At 38.4% G+C, this 13209-nt stretch overlaps 1 protein-coding gene across 3 annotated transcripts in view; it reads left to right on the top strand.

Annotated features, from left to right (window-relative positions):
• The window catches only part of LOC148878278 (putative phosphoinositide phosphatase SAC9), a 151176-nt gene that overhangs the window by 47869 nt on the left and 90098 nt on the right, over window positions 1-13209 (top strand). For all 3 annotated transcript variants that reach the window (XR_016101285.1, XM_088951998.1, XM_088952004.1), the window contains 4 exons: window positions 6049-6156; window positions 6297-6467; window positions 7474-7716; window positions 11506-11958. Coding sequence is in view for 2 of the 3 variants with exons in the window: in XM_088951998.1 (XP_088808124.1) it covers window positions 6049-6156; window positions 6297-6467; window positions 7474-7716; window positions 11506-11958 (975 nt within the window). In the remaining variant the exon portion in view is untranslated. The remainder of the gene's footprint in view (window positions 1-6048; window positions 6157-6296; window positions 6468-7473; window positions 7717-11505; window positions 11959-13209) is intronic.

Below are 13209 nucleotides of genomic sequence, written 5' to 3'. Positions count from 1 at the left end.
ACATGTCCTTGAAGTGGCTCGGGGTTTACTTTTTCATATGAATGTTCCCAAACGGTTTTGGCTTGAAGCTGTTCTTTGTTCCACTTACCTTATAAACCGTATGCCCTCTTGTCGGTTAGAGTACAAAGCCTCACATCAACTTCTCTTTCCTAAGGCTCCTCTTCTTTCTATTCCTCTTCGTGTCTTTGGTTGCCGGTGTTTTGTCCAAAATCTGTCTCCCACCCGTGGGAAATTGGATTCTCGTGCTATCCCTTGTATATTTCTTGGTTACTCCTTCACTCAAAAGAGATACCGTTGTTTTGATCCTGTTTCTCGTAAATTCTATGTCTCCATGGATGTTTCTTTCTTTGAAGATGAGCCTTTCTATCCTGTTTCTCCTCAGGGGGAGTGTAGGCATGAGGAGAAACTGGTTCAGCTTCCCTCTCTCCCTGACCCTCCGCCTTTTCGTGTTTTTTCTCGTCGTCGCAAAGGCCAACCAAATTCAAGAGTTGTAGAGAATCCGGAAGTTGTTCCTCTAGTGCCACCAGACTCCTCGGGGGAGGATCATACTCACTCAGGTATTTTGGCTCCCAATGATGTCCTTGAATCTATTGAAAATGATTCCTCTACTGCTAATGATCTTGACCGCCCTATTTCTCACAGGAAGGGTGTTAGATTGTGCACCACTAAACATCCCATTTCCAACTTTGTCTCCTATGAGAACATTTCACCCTCATTCCGTGCTTTCCTTACCTCTATTGACAGTGTCCCTATCCCTAAGAATGTGGCAGAAGCTCTTTTAGTTCCTGAGTGGACAAATGCCATGAGGGAAGAAATTAAGGCCCTTCACAAAAATGGCACATGGGAACTTGTTGATCTTCCTAAGGGAAAGGTTCCAGTTGAATGTAAATGGGTGTTCACAGTCAAGCATAAGGCTGATGGAACAATGGAAAGGTATAAAACTCGCTTAGTGGCAAAGGGATTTACTCAAGTGTATGGAGTTGATTATGCTGAAACTTTTGTCCCCGTTGCCAAGATGAATTCCATTAGAGTCCTTTTCTCTCTTGCGGCTAATCTGGATTGGGTTTTACACCAGCTTGACATCAAGAATGCATTCTTGAATGGTGACCTTGAAGAGGAAGTGTACATGATTCAACTTCCTAGTTTTCTAGTTCAAGGCAATGAACAGAAAGTGTGCAAGTTGAAGAAGTCCTTATATGGGCTGAAACAATCACCAAGAGCTTGGTTTAGCAGATTCCATGTGGCAGTTCAGCAGAAAGGATATAGGCAATGTCAATCAGATCACATACTGTTTGTGAAAAGAGGAGAAGGTAAAATTGCTGCTCTAATTGTATATGTGAATGACATAATTGTTACTGGTGACTGGGAGGATGAAATTCAGAGATTGAAACTTTTTCTTGCCACTCAATTTGAAGTGAAGGATCTAGGACCTGCCAGATACTTCATTGGAATTGAAGTCGCCCGATCAAAGAAGGGTATCTTCATTTCTCAAAGGAAATATGTCCTAGATTTACTTCAGGACACTGGGAAGATGGGGGTGAAGCCAGTTGACTCTTCCATTGACCCCAACCATAAATTAGGTGACAGCTGTGGTGAACCTCTCAAGGATGTGAAACAGTTTCAGAGGCTTGTAGGGAGATTGTTATACCTTTCTATGACTCACCTAGACATTGCATATGTTGTTGGTGTCCTCAGTCAGTTCATGCATGCTCCTAGGTCTTCCCATCTTGAAGCAGCAGAGAGAATCCTCCGATATCTAAAGAAGTATCTGGGTAGTGGTTTGTTATTTCAAAAGCACGGACATTTGAAAGTTGAAGTTTATACAGATGCAGATTGGACTGGATCCCAAAGTGACAGAAAGTCTACCAGTGGCTATTGCACCTTTATAGGAGGGAACCTTGTTACATGGAGGAGTAAAAAGCAAAATGTGGTGGCTAGATCCAGTGCTGAAGCTGAATATCGTGCTATGGCCCACGGGGTTGCTAAAGGCATGTGGATAAAGAATTTACTGGGGGAGTTGGGTTTCCCAGTGGCCAAACCTATAACTCTATTTTGTGATAACAAAGCAGCTATAAGCATTGCTGCCAATCCGGTGCTACATGATAGAACAAAGCACATCAAAGTTGACAAGCATTTTATCAGAGAGAAAGTTATCACAGGCGAAGTGTGTATCCCCTATGTCACTTCTGAGAACCAGCTTGCAGACATCTTTACAAAGGGTTTAAACCTTTCCAGACATCATGATCTTTGTGACAAGTTGGGCATGATTGATATCTATGCTCCAACTTGAGGGGGAGTGTTGACAGTTGTTTGTGTATTCAGGTTTAGTACCATAAGGGTACTATTGTAATTTCTCTTCTATTTATATTGTTCGACTGGACTAGTATAAATAATAATTTCTTTCATTCGCCCCCTAAGTTCTGGAGGGCTTTTAGTCATTCGACTCACCTCTCTTCTCTCTTCTCCTCTCCTCTCTTCTCTTGCTCTTGCTCAACACCCATGATCAAGTAGATAAGAGGCCAGTGGCTTGGTAAAGTATTCTTTCGCATTATCGGATCTGAAGACTTTGATTTTGACCCAAATTGGGTTAAAATCATCCAATGAAAGATCTGGGTCCTCATCTCGAGAACGCATAAGGTAAACCCCAGAAAAACAGGTATAGTCATCAACAAACAACAAGAAATATCTGTACCCCCCCATAGAAGGGATGTGATACGGGCCCCAAACATCGGTGTGCACAACATCAAAAGAATTACTACTTCTTTTATTACTCAAGGAATAAGATGTTCTACAATGCTTTGCAATCTCACAACTCTCACATCTCAAATTTGACATCTAAACAGATTCAAACAAATTAGGAAACAAACTCTTCAAAGACCAAAAGGATAAATGATCTAACCGATTATGCCAAAGCATAACTGGACTAACAGACTAAGGAACAAAAGACTTCCTATCTTCATGATCTTTCCAATGAGAACTCTCTCCAAGCAGATAGATCCCATTCATTTCACGGCCAGTCCCAATCACCTTCCTTGTCTCCAAGTCCTGAAAAATACATTAGTCAGGGAAGAAGGTTACTGAACAATTCTGATGTTTTGTAATACTACTGACTGAAAGCAAGTTAGTATCAAGCTTAGGAAGATGCAAAACTGAAGATAAGGAAATGGTATTAGACAACTTGATGTTTCCCTTGCCAGAAATGGGAACAAGGGAACCATCACCAATGGACACTTTATCTCTACCAGAAGATAAGTGATAGGTAGTGAACAGTGACGGAAAGCTAGTCATATGGTCAGATGCACCTGAGTCTATTACCCAACAATGTTCAGTGTTACCTAGAGCTGAAGCATGGTAAGCTGAGGCCCGAGTACCTGAATGAGCAAAGGCTGATGTGGAAGGAGTTGATGATGACTGAGATGATTGAGCTGAATTCCCAACTTCTTTTTCCAACTGTGTTAGGGCAGCCCGAACAGTAGCTAAGGTGCCTAGAGGCGTTCCTTTTGTGCCCGATGAGGATGCAGAATCGGTATTAATAGCCATATGGGCATTACCCCTTCTGTTCCTCAGTTTTGCTGAGACTAGATGAGGGTGCAACTTCCAACATGTGTCTTTAATATGCTTAGGTTTCTTGCAATTGTTACACACTAGATCCCGCTTATCTTCCTTCTTTATATCCCTTTCTGTATCACCCCTAGACTTAGGTTTAACTGTTGCCAAGGCTGGTGGGAAGGGCTGATGCTGCATCATAACCTTTCTCCTAGTCTCTTCACTATGCACCAATGAGTAGGCTTGAGATAAGGTCACACTGTCCCTTGTTAGTAGTTGCTATCTCACAATATCATAGTCAGGATTCAGACCGGCTAGGAATTCAAAGACCCTATTAGTTTCAACTTGCTTTCTATGAGTCTGCGCATCCTTCTGATTTTCCCACTCAAGTGTTTCTAGGTGGTCAATTTCGTGCCACAAAGATTTCAAAGTAGAGAAGTAAATAGAGACTGGTTTCTCTCCTCGCTTAAGGTTATTAACCTCACACTTCAATTCATAGGCCCTAGCAACATTAAGGGGTTGGGAGTATGTCTCTTTCATGACATCCCAGATTTCCTTGGCTGTTTTTGCCCACAAATAGTTTCGGCTGATATGTGGCTGCATAGAGTTGCACAACCATGTCATAACCAAATAGTTCTCCTGAACCCATTTGGTATACATTTGTTCCTCCTTAGATGGTTCTTTCACATCTCCCAATAGGTAGCTAAGTTTTCCTCTACTCCCAATAGCCATCATGGCCGATTGGGCCCATTCTAAGTAGTTGGATCCATCAAACTTCACAGTTGTAATCTGAAATGCATTCTCAGACATGTTACCAGAATTGCTAGTCCCAAAAGCACCTTCCCCCTGATTCTTGAACTCCATTCTTGGTTAAGAATTAGCAATAAAAACTTTTGAAGCTACTGTAATAGAAAACAACACCTAAACAACTGATAACAGCCGGCCTAGGTCTTCCACAAACAAGGGAAAAAACAGAATTCTGTATGAACCCAGTTCAGATCTGACCTGAAGCCAACGATAGTTCTGAAATTTAGGGTTCTCTCAAAACCCTAAAGAGAAAAAAAGGTTTTATAGCCGCACCTCTCAGAATAAACCAAGATGGTTCTTTCAAGGTTATTCTCAAGCAAAAACTTACTTTATGAAAGAAAATCTCTGGCCGCCACCTTCTGTCTGATGCAGGACCCTAATCTTGGGGATCTGTAGCCTTTTCTAATTCTTCCTGACTACTATAACTCTCCCAGCCTTCTACAATCTTCTTAGTAGTAGCCGCACACTACCAGTAGCCTCCAAGAATCAGCCGATCCTCCTTCTTAGTCTTCCAGCCCTAGGCAACTCTCATGTGGTTGGCTGGATCAGACTCACATGAGAAACCCTAATCCTTGCTCTGATACCAAGTAGTCGATCAAGACTATAATCAGTCCTGAATTCGAAAGTCAAGAAAAAGATTTCAGAAGCAGAAGCACACAAAGGGTTTTAGAAAAGAGAGAGAGGGTCAATCTTAATGATTTTTCGATCCACTCTTAATATTTATATATGTTGACTAATTGTAAAAGGGCTGAATTGCCCTTATTGCTTACATGGCAAATAAACTAATAATAAAGCTGAAATAACAAGCTGTAACAACAAACTGAAATAACTACCAACTAACACTGACATAACTAACAAAAAATATATGCTATGCTGCCATACAAACACAGTGGGGACCACAGCAGTGGGATCCACATCAGTGTTCTCTACAGTGGGAAGTAGGGGTCCATTATTCGATCTATGGTTTCATTTTCCATATGCCAGGCATTTTGGAAAGAGCATAATCAAAGAATTCTAAATTGTGTGGACAGATATTTGGTGGGTAGTGCGTCTTGTCTAGATGTCAACGGCTTTTTGATGGATTGTTCTTTAAGTGAGTTCAAAGGTTTCAGGCATAGAGGTTTTGTTCTTAGTTGGCAAGATGTTCTAATTAAAGAGGGTGGTATACAGTTAAGCTTTATTTTGGTTCTGTTCCTTTTTTTTGTGAGTCTTCATGCTGATCTATACATTAATAAAAATTTTGATCATCTAAAAAAATGAGAATGTATACTGATGTACAATGTATACTGCCAATTGGGAGTACATCTCTTCCCCTCAAAACCTCGTTTTTAGCAAGACCATGGGGCATTCCAATAGATAAGGTACTTCAGTTCTAGTCTCAGCCTAAAACACTTCATGTGAATCTTAAAGCTTAAATGGCAGACTCAAATTTGGTTCCTGCTTCCAGAGGCTCTTCAATCAGCTATCATAACAAAACTTTCTAAACAATAGTAACTGATACAACAATTGAACTGGTGACTAGCATATTGACTCTGTATTAATGCATTGCCTATTACAATTTTTCTCATAAACGAGTTTTCAAAAATTTGGTTATACTTGTGGATTTTTTTTTTAGCACATAAGAAGTTTCTTGTAGTATCTTTCATTTTACAGACTGCAGATTGATATTTGTTGACTTGATGCTGATTAAGACAGGTATTATCACGGCCACCTGCTTGCTTTCTGAAACCAGTTGTTAATATGTTCTCAAATTTCAATGATGAAAGTGATCTTTTGAGCTTCAAGAGAAAAGATATAATATGGGTATGTGTATTCTTGATTTATATTTGAAAGAGAAAAAGTATCCAACAAAGTGACTGTTTTTGCAATGGTAGAATTCTGTTAATTGGAGTTAACTTTCTTAATATTTTCACTTATTTAAATATTTTTGTTCATTTTCACAGATTTGCCCCCAGTCTACAGATGTTGTTGAACTTTTTATTTACCTCAGTGAGCCTTGCCATGTTTGTCAGCTTCTTCTCACAATTTCACATGGAGCAAATGATACAACTTTTCCAGCAACTGTAGATGTTAGGACAGGACGCAATCTAGATGGACTTAAAATTGTCCTTGAGGTCTGTCATCTGTGTGATTATTTCCAGTTTCCCATGTATCTTCTGAACTTCTTAATTGAGAGAGACATTTGTTCTGCATCCTTGAACATGGAATTCATTTTCTTGTTTGACAAAGAAGGGGCTTATTTATTCTACCTAGAACAAGTTAAGAACTACTACCATATATCTCTGGGTTTGATTTATCTTGGGGTCTCTAACCTGAAGGGACCGTCTCTGTCAACACTATGATGTATAATGAGATTTCACATCTTGGTGATATATTTTCTTACAGGACAATAAATTTCTACGAGAATTGTACTTTTCCTTTTGCGACTGATAAGAATCCTTGAACTAATTACAAAATGGATGTAGTTTATATTTGAGTAGGGATAACACTGAGAAGAAAAACACAAAAGCAACATGCACATGTCAATAACTTCCAAAACAGATCACCTATAATCCAAAATGGCCTTTGATTAAAATAAAGCAGGTTATTTAAATTGGAGGACTAGTCCAACAAATAAGTGCCAATTTTATGCAGAAATCCTTGGAAGGGCTTGGTCAAATCTTGAAAATAGTCAGTGTTTTGGTGAAGTTGCTATTAGTAAGATTTCAGATCTGTCATGTTGGATGGAAATGGTATCCTAGAGCAAAAATAATGAGATTAACCAAGTGAGAATGGATTGACAATTGGACACTACTATGTGTCTACGTATGCATAGGGAGGCATACGAAATGGTGTATTTTAGCAGAAACAGACATATAAGTAGACAGTTGTTACATATGGGGAACTCTCTTTCCTAGCTTTGTTCTTACCATTTTACTTCCCATAGTTATTGTTAAGAATCTTATTTTCTCTAATAACATACTCTTATCTTAATATGCAATGCAATTACTTAGGTGTTGATAGAATTTATTGATAAAAATTTAATTTTGGGTCATTATGTACTTAATGAGACAGTAAAAATTAATGCCAATTCCTCTCTTAGTTTCAATTGTTTAATAATTAATTCCTCTTTGTATGCAGGGTGCTTCTGTACCAAAGTGCTTAAATGGTACAAATCTGTTTATTCCTTTAGCAGGTCCAGTTAGCTCTGAGGATATGGCTGTCACTGGGGCAGGTGTACGCCTTAATGCTCGAGATGCATCTAGGTTTTCATTATTGTATGATTTTGAGGAACTGGAGGGAGAACTGGACTTTCTTACCCGTGTTGTCGCACTTACATTTTATCCTGCTGTTCGTGGAAAAACCCCTGTAACCCTTGGTGAGGTACAAAGCTTCTTTTGGAATATTCCAATTGGGAAACATCTCATGTAAACTGTTCAAAAGATTATTGAACACTGTTAGGACCCAGATTAGGCCTACTCCAGTACAGGCTGTTACGATAAGCCCATTGTGTGTTATCCCAGGCCTAACCAAGCAGATCCCACCCATTAAGCATGTTTTCCTCAGGGGACCATGCCAGATTATTAGTTACAATTAACTGTAGCCATTGTACTTGAGCTATCTGATGTAATGATATATAAAGAAAATAATAAGAAGGGCTGGGGGTTAGAGTTTCAATTCAGTTCATCTTCTTCCTTCTTTCTTTTCCCTCCATAGGAAGTTCGGATCCCTTGCAGTAGCTGTGTTAGGCCAAGAAACAAACACTTCAAAAAAGGTTCTTAACTTAATAATAGTTACTACTAAAACTCAGGGAACAGAAGGGAGGTAGTAAGGAACCCTAGATCCACCTATGAAACACCAGAACATGCTCTTGGGTAAGGGAATTTTCCAAAAACCACTTACAATGTGACCACAGCAGGATATTGCTAGATCCCTCCCTATGATTGAGAAGAACATTTAGGTCTATTGACATTGAAGTATCGATATTAGAACTTCTGGAGACCTCCACAAAACATGTTGAACTATTCTAGCATGGATCGCTAGGGACAGAAGGATTTCATCTTAAAAAAAAAAAATTGAAAATCAATCTGAACTCTTGTAACCAAAATTAATGATTTTTGTGCAAGCCCCATATGCTGCATGTATTTTTGCCATAACTCAAATCATATCAAATTTGCATTATTTTGTATTGGTAAAAAATTGTATGATGTTGTGCTTGTTGGATAGGTAATTGAAAAGCTTTTTAAGATATTGTGACTAAGGTAATGAACTAAATATGGACATCAGTAGTGTGATAGAATTGAATCTTCAACTTTTGACTAGCATGATCAAGAAAGTTAGTGAAAGGATTTCAAAGCACATACTTACTGGAGGAGTTTTGGATGATATGAGCCCGGGTATAATGGAATATATAAAGAGGAATTTTATTGTCAACTCATGAAGTTGAGAATTGAAAGTTAAAATGCCTGTTTATTTGTATCATTATATGAGGATTTAAAGGTATATGGATACTGAAGGATTTTATATAGTGAACTCATGAAATCAGATGAAACGAGGTATGGATAATGATGGTCTAAAAATGATGATGATGATTAGGCAATTGTAACTTTATTTTAACTCTTATCTTCACTTTTTGCGTAATCAACTTCTCTTCTTCTGAGTCCAAAATTGTCTTCCTTCAGTTTCCATTTCCTATGGTAATGGTGCATTTGGATACTATTAATATGGATAACTGGATAAGGGCTTCCCGTCATTATATTAGAACAAATTTATTTAACTTTCCCTAGATTTTTTTTTCTACTGTGTCCTCCAAATTGCTGACTGACAATTTTAGGATAATGCTGCTTTTTCCAGTGATGATAATGTCTAGGCATTGAATTGTGTTTTCTTATACTAAATTAAAAAAATGCCCTTTTTCTTCATCCAAAGTAAAGGTCGCACTTGGCAATTGCATGTCTGGAAAATTTTGTGTTGTGGGCGGAAAGAATAGTAAAAAAGAAAAAAAAATGCTACGTAAGTTTGACAACACACATTACTCCATTGTTTTTCCAAAGCCAAAAAGCCTGGTGTTGGGCCAAAATAAACAAGACCATTACCCAGTGTTGGTCCCAGATATCTAGGGTCTTGGGAGGAGTGGACTGGATACTGCTCTAATCTTTGGCATTTTTTTTTGCACACAAAATGGTTGCTCTCAGGCTCGAACCCGCATTCTCATGCTTGACAGCCCGAGATTTTAGTTAGCATTACACCATGTAATGGCCCCTTGGAGTTGGGCCAAAATTCAGAAGCAGAAAATATAAGCTTTAGTTGTAAAAAGTAACAAAAAAAATCTACTTGATTACATGGTAAACCAAAGTAACCTTATGCAGAAATGCTACTCTTGTTTGCTCTTCACAAAAGACAAAAATCTAAATGCAGCCTAAATTCATCATGTTTTATCTATTCTTGCTATTATTTGAAGGATGAAGAGTTTCTGTTCTTTTTTTCCCACAAGCAGAGTATAAGAACTGTTAAGAAAGAAAATAATGGTGATAGCCCGTAGAATGTTTTCAGGTAATACCTATGATATTATATCTTATGTATCCATCATGGATCCCGAGGGTGGTATCCTTGATGGGAAATGCTGTTTGAAGTGAATCCCTCTCTTTTCAACCTTTCATCCTTTAATAATGAGCCAGTGTTTAAGTTTTTTATATTCCTTCCTCTCCTTCGAATGGGCTTAATTGGAATTTGGGCTTCAAAAGGGGAATTTGGGATTCTGAATTCACTAATATTATCAATTTGTTGAATGTTTAGGAGAAGTTTTTTTTTTTTTTTTTTTTTTTGGTATCCCTCAAAGCAGGACAAGAAGTGTATGGATTCCTAGTCCAATTGGTTTCTTTTCTTGTGCCTCCTTCCAGGTTTTAACCCTCCCTCCTCTTCCTGCTCTGCCATTTACTGTTAAAGAAGTGTCGTGTAAGCCTATTCCACTCAGAGTTCAGGCTTTCTGTTGGGATGAGGTTCATAAGAGCATTAGCACATTATATATACTACAAAAAAGAAGACCCTACTGGTTCTTATCCTCTAATTGGTGTGTTTCGTGTAATGCTTGTGATGAAACAAACTATCATTTACTAATCTCCTGTCCATTTGTTGTTAGTATTTTGGAATGGTTTCTTTCTTTGTTTTTTAGCAGGTTGGCTCCTCCAGCTGGTGTGGCAGGTTTGTTCTCTCCAGAAACATTGAGGCAAAGTAGGAGAAGAGCACTGTGAAGGTGTACCAGGGCAGAAATTTTATGAACTATTTGAGAAGAAAGGAATGCAAGGTTATTTAAAGAACAAAGAAGATCTAAGGGAGGAAGTAATTGAATGTATTAAGATTAGAGTAGTTTTTTTGATAAAATCGTTGGACATTGTAAATCCATTTTCCGTTGAGGACATATTAATGAAACGGGGGAGGTGGCTGCTTCATCTTCTGAAATTAGGAGGTGGGAACCTCAGCAGAAGGGCTTTCTTAAACTTAATTTTGATAGAAGCAGTGTGGGGAATCTGGGTCCTTTTGTGGTGGGAGGAGTACTAAGAGATGAAGAAGGAATTGTGAGAGCATTGTACTTTGGGGCCAATTGGTTAGGGAGATTCTATAAGGGCTGAACTAATGGCAGTTTTTCAAGGAGTTCAACAAGCAAATGAGATAAATGTTGGGAGACTAATTATAGAAGGAGGCTCTAGGGTGATAATTAATTGGTTAAAGAATGGGGAATAAACCTTATGGGAAATTGGAAATGAGATGAAATGTAGGTGGATGACAAGGAACTCGTAGCTGAAAGTTCAATAGGTTCCAAGATTGGCCTAAACTTGGGCTGATAATTTAGCTAAACAAGGGGTGAATAGAGATCAATATTTTGGGCAAAGTTATATATTTTATATGGGAGAGATAGCATGACTATGTTCTGTCTTGTGTTAAATTATGTATATATTCTATTTTTATTAATAAAATTTAAAATTTCTGTCTTTCTCATAAAAAAAGAAAGGGCATTTATTCCTTTCTACTTATTTTTATTCGTAACTTCTACCAATGATTTGCAATTATCTTAAGAAACTCTCTCTTGAGTCCTGACATGTTGAGTCATTATTTTTTACTGATAATTGTTACTGTTGCATTATAATTGATTTTAACTAGTGGATCTTCTCACAGATAGAGGTGCTTGGAGTTTCTCTTCCTTGGAGGGATATATTTTCTAAGGAAGGACAAGGTTCAAAGTTCTACCAGTGTCTTAATAAATTTAAGGCGACAACCAACCAATCCCAGAAGGAGACCGACCCTTTTTTACATACCAATCCATTTGCTGGTGCATCCCCTGCCAATGAAAATGTGGTCCCACCAGTGCAAACAAATACCTCCTCCAGCATCTGCATGGACCTCCTGACTGGGGATAGCATGTTTCCGGAGTCCATAACTCAACCACCAATACGAAATGTCAGTTCTGTGGGAGGTGACTTTCTTAATTTCTCAGACAATGCTGCCACAGAGCACCAAGTTCCAGAAACAAATATTAACTTCTCTTCATCACATGATGGAGGGCTTACAGCTGACAGTGCTGCTCAACATTACTTAAACTGCTTGAAAGCCCTGACTGGTCCACATATGGTATATCTGCATTTTCTGAACATTTTGTAACCATTTTTTTCTAATGATTTGTTCTGTGTAATATATCCTTAGCTACTAACAGTTTTATGCCCTTCTTCTCACACATGTTATAATGTTCTATATTTCGTGCTTTTGTGCCACATTTCTTGTTTATTCACCTTGTGCTTTATTTCATTTCCTTGTTTTGACTAATGACCAAACTGCATTTTTGTGATAGTGCTTGAATCTCATCCATCCATGTTTATATTGCACATCACTGCTGATGAGATGGATGCAAAGATGATTATTCCATTTATCTCATGTATTTACTTTGTATATTTTCAATCCCAGGATATTAATAACAGTTGTACTCTGCCATATTTCAGATTTATGCCATAGATGCTCTTCTAGAGAAGAGCATTGAGTGCTCTTCTTCAACCACTCCTACTAGAGCATTGAGTGCTCTTCTTCAAAGGGAGAAGAAGCAATCACTGCTACTAGAGCTTTCCAAACTCCTTCAAATTTCTGCCACCCACTTCTGGAGATCAAAAGGAACCCCCTAAGCATTGAGTACCACACTCAAACTGTCTCCTTAAACCTGTAACTGTAAACTATCTAGTCGGCTAGGGTTTTGGGCAAACAATCTGTAGCCTCACTTTCTTGGCAATCTATAGCTATATTTTGTATCTCCAAACCCTCTACCAACTAGGCACAAAATTGCTCTGAACAATCAACAACTTATCTCTCCATACACTCTTCTAATCGAAGGGTGCATGGGAAAAGAAAAGAAAAAGAAAAAGAAAGAAAGAAAGGAGGAGGTGCTCTGATACCATGATGTGATTGAGTCCACCAAATCTGAAAAATAATATCTGATTATAACAAGAAAAAGAGAAAAGGGGAAGAAGGCAACAACAGAAATGGAAGAAGATAGAGAAGAAGGGAGAAAGAGAAGAGAGTTTGATGACTTCTCTCCTACCTCTCTAATCCTCTTCTTGGGAATAGAAGTGGCTAGATCCAAGGAAGGGATTTACACCTGTCAGAGAAAGTATTCTCTAGACTTGCTGAAGGAGACGGGGAAGTTAGGTATCTGACCTATTGACACTCCCATAGAGAAAAATCATGGATTGCAATAAGGTGATGATGAACCTTATCCTGGAAAAGAAAGATATCGGCAGTTGGCTAGAAGATTTTTGTATCTATCTCTTACTAGGCCGGACATTGCATATTCAGTCCATATAGTTAGCCAATTCATGCATGTTCCACAAGTCTCAT

The sequence above is a fragment of the Nelumbo lutea genome, chromosome 1 (genome assembly GCF_056320005.1).
Source record: "Nelumbo lutea isolate HS-2025 chromosome 1, American lotus-T2T, whole genome shotgun sequence".
In the NCBI taxonomy this organism is placed as follows: Eukaryota; Viridiplantae; Streptophyta; class Magnoliopsida; order Proteales; family Nelumbonaceae; genus Nelumbo; species Nelumbo lutea.
The sequence above is the reverse complement of the archived record's forward strand: the minus strand, read 5'-3'. Positions and strand labels throughout refer to the sequence as shown.